This window comes from Salmo salar, chromosome ssa10 (genome assembly GCF_905237065.1).
Source record: "Salmo salar chromosome ssa10, Ssal_v3.1, whole genome shotgun sequence".
NCBI lineage: Eukaryota > Metazoa > Chordata > Actinopteri > Salmoniformes > Salmonidae > Salmo > Salmo salar.
The window spans coordinates 50,350,838-50,365,559 of record NC_059451.1 but is presented as its reverse complement, the minus strand read 5'-3'; the positions used below and the strand labels follow the sequence as shown (position 1 = coordinate 50,365,559).

The following is a 14,722-nucleotide window of genomic DNA, read 5'->3' as shown; positions in this document are numbered from 1 at the left end:
TTTTGCTTGTGTGTGTGTGTGTGTGTGTGTGTGTGTGTGTGTGTGTGTGTGTGTGTGTGTGTGTGTGTGTGTGTGTGTGTGTGTGTGTGTGTGTGTGTGTGTGTGTGTGTGTGTGTGTGTGTGTACATGTTTGCATATGTATGTGTCTGATATGTGTGTGTGTGTGTGTAATCATAATAATTATGCTGAATCCCAAACCAATGGGCAGCTGTCCAGACAGTCCGCTCAGATCTTCGGCATAGTGCCTAAAGGGATGGTTTGAGGATTTAATATTTAGTGTGGGGTTTGGGATACGTGTGTTTCCTCTAGGACCGCCCCATGTGATACACGTACTGCTCCAAAGCAATTCCACACACTCCCTTCCCCCTGGTCTGTCTGTGAGGTAATGCAGTCTCTGTTGCTAGGGGGAACAGAGATGTTTCTGTTAGGTTTATCTATCCTATATTAAGACTCCATTGATGGGTTTACAAATATTCCATGGACTGAGTGAGAATGCCTTCCGTGGGTCACTGCATCAGTTATACTGGAGAAAGTGGCTCCTGGACCTATTTGTAGTTTATGAATGCTGTTATGAATGTGTAATAATTATGTTATGAACAGTTCCAGGTTTATGAACACACTGGTAGTGTTGAAGTCAGAATGTTGTTATACGTGTGTTGCGTTTAGTTCCGGGTCCCAACATCCCAGCTGTTTTGTCCTGTGATTTAATGTGACATATTGGCACAGCACCTCACCCTTTGAGGGTGGCCTGGACACCCTAAAGCTTGTTCACGTGTACAGACCCGCCCCCTGTGTCGACCCATCACTCATCCATATATTTATATTTATATATTCTTATTCCATCTCTTTACTTAGATTTGTGTGTATTATGTATTTGTTGTGGAATTGTTAGATTACTTGTCAGATACTGCTGCACTGTCGGAATTAGAAGCACAAGCATTTTGCTACACCTGCAATAACATCTGCCAACCGTTTGTATGTAACCAATAACATTTGATTTGATTTTGATTTGACCCCCGGGATTCTGGTTACTGTATATACAGTTGAAGTCGGAAGTTTACATACACCTTAGCCAAATACATTTAAACTCAGTTTTTCACAATTCCTGACATTTAATCCTCTGAAAAATTCCCTGTCTTAGGTCAGTTAGCATCACCACTTTATTTTAAGAATGTGAAATGTCAGAATAATAGTAGAGAGAATGATTTATTTCAGCTTTTATTTCTTTCATCACTTTCCCAGTGGGTCAGAAGTTTACATACACTCGATTAGTATTTGGTAGCATTGCCTTTACATTTTTTTACTTGGGTCAAACGTTTCGGGTAGCCTTCCACAAGCTTCCCACAATAAGTTGGGTGAATTTTGGCCCATTCCTCCTGACAGAGCTGGTGTAACTCAGGTTTGTAGGCCTCCTTGCTCCCACACAGTTTTTCAGTTCTGCTCACAAATGTTCTATAGGTTTGAGGTCGGGGCTTTGTGATGGCCACTTCAATACCTTGATTTTGTTGTCCTTAAGCCATTTCGCCACAACTTTGGAAGTAAGCTTGGGGTCATTGTCCATTTGGAAGACCCATTTGCGACCAAGCTTTTAACTTCCTGACTGATGTCTTGAGATGTTGCTTCAATATATCCACATAATTTTCTCTCCTCATGATGCCATTTATTTTGTGAAGTACACCAGTCCCTCCTGCAACAAAGCACCCCCACAACATGATGCTGCCAGCCCTGTGCTTCACGTTTGGGATGGTGTTCTTCGGCTTGCAAGCCTCCCCCTTTTTCCTCCAAACATAACGATGGTCATTATGGCCAAACAGTTATATTTTTGTTTCATCAGACCAGAGTACAATCTTTGTCCCCATGTGCAGTTGCAAACCGTGTCTGTATTTTTTATGGCGGTTTTGGAGCAGTGGCTTCTTCCTTGCTGAGCGGCCTTTCAGGTTATGTCGATATAGGACTCGTTTTACTGTGGATATAGATACTTTTGTACCTGTTTTCTCCAGCATCTTCACAAGGTCATTTGCTGTTGTTCTGGGATTGATTTGCACTTTTCGCACCAAAGTACGTTCATCTCTAGGAGACAGAAAGCGTCTCCTTCCTGAGCGGTATGACGGCTGTGTGGTCCCATGGTGTTTATACTTGCGTACTATTGTCCAGATTTGTCCAGATGAACGTGGTACCTGCAGGCGTTTGGAAATTGCTCCCAAGGATGAACCAGACTTGTGGAGGTCTACAATTTTTTATGGGGTCTTTGCTGATTTCTATGGATTTTCCCATGATGTCAAGCAAAGAGGCACTGAGTTTGAAGGTAGACCTTGAAATACATCCACAGGTACACCCCCAATTGACTCAAATTATATCAATTAGTCAATTTAAAGGCACAGTCAACTTAGTGTATGTAACTTCTGACCCACTGGAATTGTGATACAGTGAATTATAAGTGAAATAATCTGTCTGTAAACAAATGTTGGAAAAATTACTTGCGTCATGCATGAAGTAGATGTCCTAACCGACTTGCCAATACTATAGTTTGTTAGCAAGAAATTTGTGGAGTGGTTGAAAAACGAGTTTTAATGACTCCAACCTATGTGTATGTAAACTTCCGACTTCAACTGTATAAACTCCATAAACTGTATAAATGATATCATAACCGCCATCGATAAAAGACAGTACTGCGCAGCCGTCTTCATCGACCTGGCCAAGGCTTTCACTCTGTCAATCACCGTATTGTTATTGGCAGACTCCATAGCCTTGGTTTCTCAAATGACTGCCTCGCCTGGTTCACCAACTACTTCGCAGACAGAGTTCAGTGTGTCAAATCGGAGGGCCTGTTGTCCGGACCTCTGGCAGTCTCTATGGGGGTACCACAGGGTTCAATTCTCGGGCCGACTCTTTTCTCTGTATATATCAACGATGTCGCTCTTGCTGTGGGTGATTCCCTGATCCACCTCTACGCAGACGACACCATTTTGTATACATCTGGCCCTTCTTCGGACACTGTTAACTAACCTCAAAACGAGCTTCAATACCATACAACACTCCTTCCGTGGCCTCCAACTGCTCTTAAACGCTAGCAAAACCAAATGCATGCTTTTCAACCATTCGCTGCCCGCACCCGCCCGCTCGACTAGCATCACTACTCTGGACGGTTCTGACCTAGAATATGTGGACAACTACAAATACCTAGGTGTCTGGCTAGACTGTAAACTCTCTTTCCATACTCATATCAAACATCTCCAATCCAAAATCAAATCTAGAATTGGCTTTCTATTTCGCAAAAAAGCCTCCTTCACTCACGCCGCCAAACTTACCCTAGTAAAACTGACTATTCTACCGATCCTCGACTTCGGCGATGTCATCTACAAAATAGCTTCCAATACTCTACTCAGCAAATTGGATGCAGTCTATCACAGTGCCATCCGTTTTGTTACCAAAGCGCCTTATACCACCCACCACTGTGACCTGTATGCTCTAGTCGGCTGGCCCTCGCTACATATTCGTCGCCAGACCCACTGGCTCCAGGTCATCTAAGTCTATGCTAGGTAAAGCTCCGCCTTATCTCAGCTCACTGGTCACGATAACAACACCCACCCGTAGCACGCGCTCCAGCAGGTATATCTCACTGGTCATCCCCAAAGCCAACACCAGCTTTGGCCGCCTTTCCTTCCAGTTCTCTGCTACCAGTGACTGGAACGAATTGCAAAAATCGCTGAAGCTAGAGACCTACATTTCCCTCACTAACTTTAAACATCAGCTATCTGAGCAGCTAACCGATCGCTGCAGCAGTACATAGCCCATCTGGAAATAGCCCGTCCAATCTACCTACCTCATCCCCATATTGTTTTTATTTACTTTGCTGCTCTTTTGCACACCAGTATCACTACTTACACACCATCATCTGCTCATCATCATCTGCTCATCTATCACTCCAGTGTTAATCTGCTAAATTGTAATTACTTTGCCACTATGGCCTATTTATTGCCTTACCTCATCACGCCATTTGCACACACTGTATATAGACTTTATTTTTTTCCCTATTGTGTTATTGACTGTACGCTTGTTTATTCCATGTAACTCTGTGTTGTTGTTTCTGTCGCACTGCTTTGCTTTATCCTGGCCAGGTCGCAGTTGTAAATGAGAACTTGTTTTCAGCTAGCTTACCTGGTTAAATAAAGGTGAAATAAAAAATAACTAAAATAAAAAGTCGTACTTTATCAAAAGCCTTTTCAAAGTCAGCTATAAATACCAGGCCTGGTGTCCCCGATATTTCATAGCATTCTATTGTTTCCAGTACTTGTCCTATATTATCTCCAATGTATCGTCCATGTAAAAAACCTGTCTGATTAGGATGAATAATATCTGACAAAACCTTTTTAATTCTATGCGCCAAGCCTTTAGCTAGAATTTTTGCATCACAACACTAAAGTGTAAGAGACCTCCAATTTTTAAATGGACTGGATCTTTATATTTAGCCCTTGGATCCTGATTCATTAATAATGAAATCAGACCTTCTTGTTGCGTGTCCAATAATCTACCATTTATATAGGAGTGGTTAAAACATGCTAATAATGGTCCTCTGAGTATATAAAAAAAGGTTTGGTATACTTCCACTGGTATACCATCCAGCCCTGGAGTTCCACTGGTATGCCATCCAGCCCTGGAGTTCCACTGGTATACCACCCAGCATTGTAGTTCTACTGGTATACCATCCAGCCCTGGAGTTCCACTGGTATGCCACCCAGCCCTGGAGTTCCACTGGTATGCCATCCAGCCCTGGAGTTCCACTGGTATACCACCCAGCACTGTAGTTCTACTGGTATACCATCCAGCCCTGGAGTTCCACTGGTATACCATCCAGCCCTGGAGTCCCACTGGTATACCACCCAGCCCTGGAGTCCCACTGGTATACCACCCAGCCCTGTAGTTCCACTGGTATACCACCCAGCCCTGGAGTTCCACTGGTATACCACCCAGCCCTGGAGTTCCACTGGTATACCACCCAGCCCTGGACTTCCACTGGTATACCATCCAGCCCTGGAGTTCCACTGGGATACCATCCAGCCCTGGAGTTCCACTGGTATACCACGCAGCCCTGTAGTTCCACTGGTATACCACCCCGCCCTGGAGTTCCACTGGTATGCCATCCAGCCCTGGAGTTCCACTGGTATACCACCCAGCCCTGGAGTTCCACTGGTATACCACGCAGCCCTGTAGTTCCACTGGTATACCACCCCGCCCTGGAGTTCCACTGGTATGCCATCCAACCCTGTAGTTCCACTGGTATGCCATCCAGCCCTGGAGTTCCACTGGTATACCATCCAGCCCTGTATTTCCACTGGTATACCATCCAGCCCTGGAGTTCCACTGGTATGCCATCCAGCCCTGGAGTTCCACTGGGATACCATCCAGCCCTGTAGTTCCACTGGTATACCATCCAGCCCTGTAGTTCCACTGGTATGCCATCCAGCCCTGTAGTTCCACTGGTATGCCATCCAGCCCTGTAGTTCCACTGGTATACCATCCAGCCCTGTAGTTCCACTGGTATGCCATCCAGCCCTGTAGTTCCACTGGTATACCATCCAGCCCTGTAGTTCCACTGGTATGCCATCCAGCCCTGTAGTTCCACTGGTATGCCATCCAGCCCTGTAGTTCCACTGGTATACCACCCAGCCCTGTAGTTCCACTGGTATACCACCCAGCCCTGTAGTTCCACTGGTATACCATCCAGCCCTGTAGTTCCACTGGTACGCCATCACACTCCGGACTTAAAGGCTTTAATTGCATCAAGAAGTTCCTCCACTGTTATTTGGCCTTCACATTAGTCTTTCTGTACAGATGTTAATTTTATAGATGAGTACTGCGTTGCATGGCCTCTAAAGGCACACTTAAAAGTGTCCCATACAATAAGGGGATCTGCTGTACCTATGTTATGTCTGAAAAAGTCTGTTAGAAATTCTTCTGTCCTAGTTAAAAGCAAGTTATCATCTGGTAGGCTTTGATTAAATTTCCAATATCCTCGCCCACGTGGAAATTCTGTAAGAGTAATATATATGCCAATTATGTGATTGTCTGACCGCATTCTGTCCCCTATCAACACTTTTTAACTTTTGGTGCCAGAGAGAATGACATAAGAAAGTAATCAAGACGACTAGCTTGATTAAGCCTCCGCCATGTATATCTCACTAGATCAGGGTATTTAAGCCTCCATATATCCACTAATTCCAATATATCCATGACATTCATGATTTCCTTAAGTGCCTGAGGGTGATAGTTTGTAGTGTGAGTGGGGAAGGTTTAGGTTAGTCAATTTACATTTGTTTGTTTGCATTTTCTTCAGCAATACCACACAAACAAAGTACTATATCAATCTCTTTCCTCGAGAGGACTAACAGTTACATATTACAGTATATTCCATATAGTCTGACGCATTGCTTTGCTATTATCATACATATCAACTATATATACCCTACCAGTCAACAGTTTGGACACACCTACTCATTCAATGGTTTTTCTTTATTTTTAAAATTTTCTACATTGTAGAATAATAGTGAAGACATCAAAACTATGAAATAACACTTATGGAATCATGTAGTAACTAAAAAAGTGTTAAACAAATATTTGAGATAGTACCTCTGTTCCTCTGTTCCTTCATAGTAGCCACCTTTTGCCTTGATGACAGCTTTGCACACTCATGGCATTCTCTCAACTAACTTCACCTGGAATGCTTTTCCAACAGTCTTGAAGGAGTTCCCACAAATGCTGCGCACTTGTTGGCTGCTTTTCCTTCACTCTAAGGTCCAAATCATCCAAAACCATCTGAATTGGGTTGAGGTCAGGTGATTGTGGAGGCCAGGTCATCTGATGCAGCACCTCATCATTCTCCTTTTTGGTCAAATAGCTCTTACACAGTCTGGAGGTATGTTGGGTCATTGTCCTGTTGAAAAACAAATGATAGTCCCACTAAGCGCAAACCAGATGGGATGGCGTATCGCTGCAGAATGCTGTGGTAGCCATGCTGGTTAAGTGTGCCTTGAATTCTAAATAAATCACTGACAGTGTCACCAGAAAAGCACCATCACACCTCCTCCTCCATGCTTCACGGTGGGAACCACACATGCGGAGATCATCTGTTCACCTACTCTGCATCTCACAAAGACATCGAGGTTGGAACCAAAAATCTCAAATTTAGACTCATCAGACCAAAGGACAGACTTGGTTTTTTACCATATAGGGCTATCTTCTGTATACCACCCCTACCTTGTCACTGATTGTCTCAAACGCATTAGGAAGGAAAGACATTTCACAAATTAACTTTAATAAGGCACACCTGTTAATTGAAATGCATTCCAGGTGACTACCTCATGAAGCTGGTTGAGAGAATGCCAAGAGCGTGCAAAGCTGTCATCAAGGCAAAGGGTGGCTACTTTGAAGAATCTCAAATATAAAATATATTTTGATTTGTTTAACACTTTTTTGCTTACTACATGATTCCATGTGTATTATTTCATAGTTTTGATGTCTTCACTATTATTCTACAATTAAAACATTAATAAAAACCCTAGAATGAGTTGGTGTGTCCAAACTTTTGACTGGTTCTGTATGTATCTATAATTATTACATGTATTATTATTATTATTTTACAGAGTGGTGATAGATGGCGGCAGGCAGCCTTGTGGTTAGAGCAGGTAGCCTAGTGGTTAGAGCAGGTAGCCTAGTGGTTAGAAGCAGGTAGCCTAGTGGTTAGAGCAGGTAGCCTAGTGGTTAGAGCAGGTAGCCTAGTGGTTAGAGCAGGTAGTCTAGTGGTTAGAGGCAGGTAGCCTAGTGGTTAGAGCAGGTAGCCTAGTGGTTAGAGGCAGGTATCCTAGTGGTTAGAGCATTGGGCCAGTAACCAAAAGATCGAATCCCCGAGCTGTCAAGGTAAAAATCTGTCGTTCTGCCCCTGAACAAGGTAGTTAACCCACTGTTCCCCGGGCGCTGAAGACATGGATGTTGATTAAGGCAGCCCTCCTCACCTCTCTGATTCAGAGGGGTTGGGTTAAATGTGGAATACACATTTCAGTTGAATGCATTCAGTTGTACAACTGACTAGGTATCCCCCCTTTTTCCCCAGATCAGTGGAGCCTGAGAACACATAACAGAGCGGCTGCTGCTAAATGAGCCCTTTTCCTAGAACAGCGATTTTCCAATAAAATGCTTGAGTTACTGGACACCTGTCTGTGACTGCTGACCCTGGGTCTGTTGATAGGGGCCGTATTGTCCTCTGTCCCTTCAGCAGCATGGCATCAGGTGCACTTGAGCAGAGTGCACACACAGACGCACTAATACACACACACCTGCCACTCTGTCGATAAGCCCCAATGGGCAATGTGTGGCCAAATGGAGACACCACCAGTGTCCCAGTGTCAATGGGCTTCCCACTGAGTATTACAGTGACACACACACGCAAAGACCCCCCCTCCTCCACACACACACGCAAAGACCCACACATAAAGACCCCCCCCTCCCTCCTCCACACACACACACACACACACGCACACACACACACACACACACACACACACACACACACACACACACACACACACACACACACACACACACACACACACACACACACACACACACAAAGACCCACACATAAAGAACCATACACACACACACGTAAGCTGCACACCAATCTGCCTGTAAGTGAGGCTCATAAATCAAGGTATTTAGGCGGTGTGTGTGTGTGGAGCAGTGAATGCAGGCCTCATTAGAATGCTGTTCAGGGGCAGGCTACAGGACTTTGTCTGGCCTTTCAAACTACAGCTGCATGGGGAACAGGAGGAATTTGGGGGGCAGTGAATGACTCTTAAGATTAAAATGAAATCTAATGTTTTACCATTTATAATAGAAGAACATCCTGAAACGAGATGGAATTCCTTAATAAGTACTCCAAATGTAACTGTCCATAAATAGGCCGTCTGTAGTGGCAAAGTGAGTCATCTGAAGATTATCTGGGACTATAACAGATAAACAATCCAAACCTTATTTAACCTCATGACACACAATAGTAGACAGTATGGGGCTATTTTTCTCTGGAAAACCCCCTCATTGTTCTTTCTAGGAAGTAGCTGGGTCTACTCTCCAGTTTCATCATCAGTCTGTTCCAGGAAGTAGCTGGTTCTACTCTCCTCTTTCATCATCAGTCTGTTCCAGGAAGTAGCTGGTTCTACTCTCCTCTTTCATCATCAGTCTGTTCCAGGAAGTAGCTGGTTCTACTCTCCTCTTTCATTGTCCGTCTGTTGCAGGAAGTAGCTAGTTATCCTATCCAATGTCATCATCAGTCTGTTCCAGGAAGTAGCTGGTTCTACTCTCCTCTTTCATCATCAGTCTGTTCCAGGAAGTAGCTGGTTCTACTCTCCTCTTTCATCGTCAGTCTGTTCCAGGAAGTAGCTGGTTCTACTCTCCTCTTTCATCATCAGTCTGTTCCAGGAATAGCTGGTTTTACTCTCCTCTTTCATCATCAGTCTGTTCCAGGAAGTAGCTGGTTCTACTCTCCTCTTTCATCGTCAGTCTGTTCCAGGAAGTAGCTGGTTCTACTCTCCTCTTTCATTGTCCGTCTGTTGCAGGAAGTAGCTAGTTATCCTATCCAATGTCATCATCAGTCTGTTCCAGGAAGTAGCTGGTTCTACTCTCCCCTTTCATCATCAGTCTGTTCCAGGAAGTAGCTGGTTCTACTCTCCTCTTTCATCATCAGTCTGTTCCAGGAAGTAGCTGGTTCTACTCTCCTCTTTCATCATCAGTCTGTTCCAGGAAGTAGCTGGTTCTACTCTCCTCTTTCATCATCAGTCTGTTCCAGGAAGTAGCTGGTTTTACTCTCCTCTTTCATCATCAGTCTGTTCCAGGAAGTAGCTGGTTCTACTCTCCTCTTTCATCGTCAGTCTGTTCCAGGAAGTAGCTGGTTCTACTCTCCTCTTTCATCGTCAGTCTGTTCCAGGAAGTAGCTGGTTCTACTCTCCTCTTTCATTGTCAGTCTGTTCCAGGAAGTAGCTGGTTCTACTCTCCTCTTTCATCATCAGTCTGTTCCAGGAAGTAGCTGGTTCTACTCTCCTCTTTCATCATCAGTCTGTTCCAGGAAGTAGCTGGTTCTACTCTCCACTTTCATCATCAGTCTGTTCCAGGAAGTAGCTGGTTCTACTCTCCTCTTTCATCATCAGTCTGTTCCAGGAAGTAGCTGGTTCTACTCTCCTCTTTCATCATCAGTCTGTTCCAGGAAGTAGCTGGTTCTACTCTCCTCTTTCATTGTCCGTCTGTTCCAGGAAGTAGCTAGTTATCCTATCCAATGTCATCATCAGTCTGTTCCAGGAAGTAGCTGGTTCTACTCTCCTCTTTCATCGTCAGTCTGTTCCAGGAAGTAGCTGGTTCTACTCTCCTCTTTCATTGTCCGTCTGTTGCAGGAAGTAGCTAGTTATCCTATCCAATGTCATCATCAGTCTGTTCCAGGAAGTAGCTGGTTCTACTCTCCTCTTTCATCATCAGTCTGTTCCAGGAAGTAGCTGGTTCTACTCTCCTCTTTCATCGTCAGTCTGTTCCAGGAAGTAGCTGGTTCTACTCTCCTCTTTCATCATCAGTCTGTTCCAGGAAGTAGCTGGTTCTACTCTCCTCTTTCATCATCAGTCTGTTCCAGGAAGTAGCTGGTTTTACTCTCCTCTTTCATCATCAGTCTGTTCCAGGAAGTAGCTGGTTCTACTCTCCTCTTTCATCGTCAGTCTGTTCCAGGAAGTAGCTGGTTCTACTCTCCTCTTTCATCGTCAGTCTGTTCCAGGAAGTAGCTGGTTCTACTCTCCTCTTTCATCGTCAGTCTGTTCCAGGAAGTAGCTGGTTCTACTCTCCTCTTTCATTGTCAGTCTGTTCCAGGAAGTAGCTGGTTCTACTCTCCACTTTCATCATCAGTCTGTTCCAGGAAGTAGCTGGTTCTACTCTCCTCTTTCATCATCAGTCTGTTCCAGGAAGTAGCTGGTTCTACTCTCCTCTTTCATTGTCCGTCTGTTCCAGGAAGTAGCTAGTTATCCTATCCAATGTCATCATCAGTCTGTTCCAGGAAGTAGCTGGTTCTACTCTCCTCTTTCATCATCAGTCTGTTCCAGGAAATAGCTAGTTATCCTATCCAATGTCATCATCAGTCTGTTCAAGGAAGCAGAACCACACCGAGCAGAACAGTGTATGTCTCAAATCAGTCCTCGCAGACCCCTAGCTATTCAACATATTGGATTTATTCCAACATTGCCCACTTAATCCACCTGATTCAACTGGTTCACCTGATTGAACTGGTCAAGGACTTGGTGATTTGCTTTGTTGACTGGTTGACTATGGTGTGCTTCAGTAGGTATACATCAGATATGTGGAATGACTGAAGGTCACCAAGGACTGGTCAGAGAAGAAGGGTTTTAAATGTGACAGCTGTTTATAGGGCTGTGGTATCTAGTTAAACTCATGATCTATGATTTATAGAAGAGACTATCTGGTCTGGTGACCATCTGGTTGTTGATGCCATAACGCTGACTATGACCTTGTGTGTGTGACCACCGTGTGTGTGTGTGTGTCGTGTGTGTGTGTGTGTGTGTGTGTGTGTGTGTGTGTGTGTGTGTGTGTGTGTGTGTGTGTGTGTGTGTGTGTGTGTGTGTGTGTGTGTGTGTGTGTGTGTGTGTGTGTGTGTGTAACCGATATGAGGTGAGATTTGGCTCAGGACTTGTCTTCTCTGGCTAACCAGCCATGGTGGAAATGTCAAAGTAGTAATAGAGCCTTTACAGAGAGGAGATGGGTCTGTAGTACATACACAGTGTGTAGGGGCACCGTGTTGCCATCTCCTAGTCTGTGACTTGTTTGTTACCTAATGATTCTTACCTTATCTGTTTATATTGTCCTGCTTGCTGTGTTGTCATTATATCTTGTCTTTCATGTTCAAATCAATAACAATGAGATTTTTTCAAGTGTATATTATTATTTACTTCCTGTGTCATGATCTTATGAAAAATAAACATAATTTTGTTCATGCAGCAAGTGATTTGTCATGCCATTATAGGCTGCAGTGTTAAACTGTGCCCAGTTGAGATCTCTGGAACGTGGCCCACTTTCTACCCATCTCTGAGGACCTACGGCTCACTGAGCACAGAACTGTTTTGGGACAGGCATTTTGTCTGGCCACCCCCACTAGTATTGTTCAGGAGTCAGCCAGCAGTGTACAGCACAAACTGTCCTCAGACAACTCTGCCAAGGGACAGACTAAAGGGACTTTTCTGACGTGCAAACAATATTTCATTTCAGAATTGGTTACAGTTAAGATTATGGTTAAGGTCAGGGTTAAGGGTTTGATTAAGGTTAGGGTTAAGGGTTTGATTAAGGTAAGGGTTAAGGTTAGGGATAAGGTTAGGGTTAACGTTAGGGTTAAGGGTTTGATTAAGGTTAGGGTTAAGGTTAGGGTTAAGGTTAGGGTTAAGGGTTTGATTAAGGTTAGGGTTAAGGTTAGGGTTAAGGGTTTGATTAAGGTAAGGGTTAATGTTAGGGTTAAGGTTAGGGTTAAGGGTTTGATTAAGGTTAGGGTTAAGGTTAGGGTTAAGGGTTTGATTAAGGTTAGGGTTAAGGGTTTGATTAAGGTTAGGGTTAAGGTTAGGTTTAAGGGTTTGATTAAGGTTAGGGTTAAGGTTAGGTTTAAGGGTTTGATTAAGGTTAGGGTTAAGGTTAGGGTTAAGGGTTTGATTAAGGTTAGGGTTAAGGTTAGGGTTAAGGGTTTGATTAAGGTTAGGGTTAAGGTTAGGGTTAAGGGTTTGATTAAGGTTAGGTTTAAGGTTAGGTTTAAGGGTTTGATTAAGGTTAGGGTTAAGGTAAGGGTCAGTTTTAGATTTTGGCTAGTTGGTTTGCAAGTCAGAAAAGTCCCTTTAATGGCACCCCATTTCCCAAGGCCTTTAGGGTTAGAGCACTGCACTTCCTGTTGAACTATTGACCCCTGCTGCAATCTTGGACCAGCTGTCTGTTGAAAAGGAGATCAACGAGATGAACCTTTATTTTCTTTATTCAAAGACGTGTGTGGTTGTGTTTCTTTCCCTTAGAGGGCTGACATTATGCAATTCTGTAGCGTACCGCAGCCACCTTAACATTACCTTTGTAGCCTGTAGGCTGGAGGCTGTACTTCTCTTCTCTATTGATGCTTGGCTGGACACTGATGTCTTTCATTCACTACTTACCTGTGTGTAGAAATCATGTCTCTACTGTCTGTGTGCCTCGGTTTCGGTAGTGTACTCACAGTCGGGTTCAAATCAGTGGTTTATAAATACAATCGTCTCAATTTCACTGTCTGAGCAATTTTCCCTCACTTGAAGTGAAATCCTTGAAGGTACAGATCAGGTACGTCTCTTGAGTCACATGATGCCAGTGTCCGTGACCCTGCACTCACTGCACTCTACCTAAATATAAACACTGTTGACGTGTGTGTGTGTGTGTGTGTGTGTGTGTGTGTGTGTGTGTGTGTGTGTGTGTGTGTGTGTGTGTGTGTGTGTGTGTGTGTGTGTGTGTGTGTGTGTGTGTGTGTGTGTGTACTGGCCTGAACTGTGTGGTCACACTTATAGGAATACATACAGAGAGAGAGAGAGAGAGAGAGAGAGAGAGAGAGAGAGAGAGAGAGAGAGATGACAATGAAAGCCCTCTGTCCCTGACAGGTAGGGGTTAAGTCCGACTTGATAGCTCTCATGTTGCAGAGTGAAGGATGGTGACATTTTATTCTGGCAGAGGGAGAGAGAGGGAGAGAGAGGGGACGGGAGTGTTTGTGGGAGAGGGGAAGCACTGACTGACAGTTCTACAACAAATGTCTTCGTCTGTCAATCTGTTTCACTATGGAAAGGTACCTGACCATGTGCCCCCCCACCCCTCTCTCTCTCTCTCTCTCTCTCTGTCTCTCTCTCTCTCTCTCTCGTCTCTCTCTCTCTCTCTCTCTCTCTCTTCTCTCTCTATATATCTCTCTTTATATATATATATATCTTTCTCTCTCTCCTTTCTCTCTCTCTATATATCTCTCTTTATATATATATATATATATCTTTCTCTCTCTCTCTCTTTCTCTCTCTCTTTCTCTCTATATCTCTCTTTATATATATATATCTTTCTCTCTCTCTCTCTTTCTGTCTTTCTCTCTCTCTATATATCTCTCTTTATATATATATATATCTATCTCTCTTTCTCTCTCTCTCTCTTTCTCTCTCTATATATCTCTCCCTATATATATATATATATATATCTCTCTTTCTCTATATATCTCTCTTTATATATATATATATATATATCTTTCTCTCTCTCTCTTTCTTTCTCTCTCTTTCTCTCTATATCTCTCTTTCTATCTCTCTCTCTCTTTCTTTCTTTCTTTCTTTCTTTCTTTCTTTCTTCCTCTCTCTATATATCTCTCTCTCTCTTTCTCTCTCTCTCTCTCTCTCTCTCTCTCTCTCTCTCTCCCCCTCTCTAGATAAGTTATTTGGGAAGCGGCTGCTGCAGGCTGGGAGGTACATAATGTCTCATAAGTCCTGGATGAAGACCGTGCCCACTGAGAACTGTGACGTCCTCATGACTTTCTCAGGTGATGCACAAAAACAACACACACACACACACACACACACACACACACACACACACACACACACACACACACACACACACACATTACTCTGTGTTATTGTTTACATACATATTTGTTCAGCCA

At 43.7% G+C, this 14,722-nt stretch overlaps 1 protein-coding gene across 4 annotated transcripts in view; it reads left to right on the top strand.

Moving 5' to 3' along the window:
• Window positions 1-14,722, top strand: part of ano8b (anoctamin 8b) — a 98,022-nt gene that overhangs the window by 37,895 nt on the left and 45,405 nt on the right. For all 4 annotated transcript variants that reach the window (XM_014123575.2, XM_014123576.2, XM_014123577.2 and 1 more), the window contains exon 2: window positions 14,489-14,599. In XM_014123575.2, the coding sequence (XP_013979050.1) occupies window positions 14,489-14,599 (111 nt within the window). The remainder of the gene's footprint in view (window positions 1-14,488; window positions 14,600-14,722) is intronic.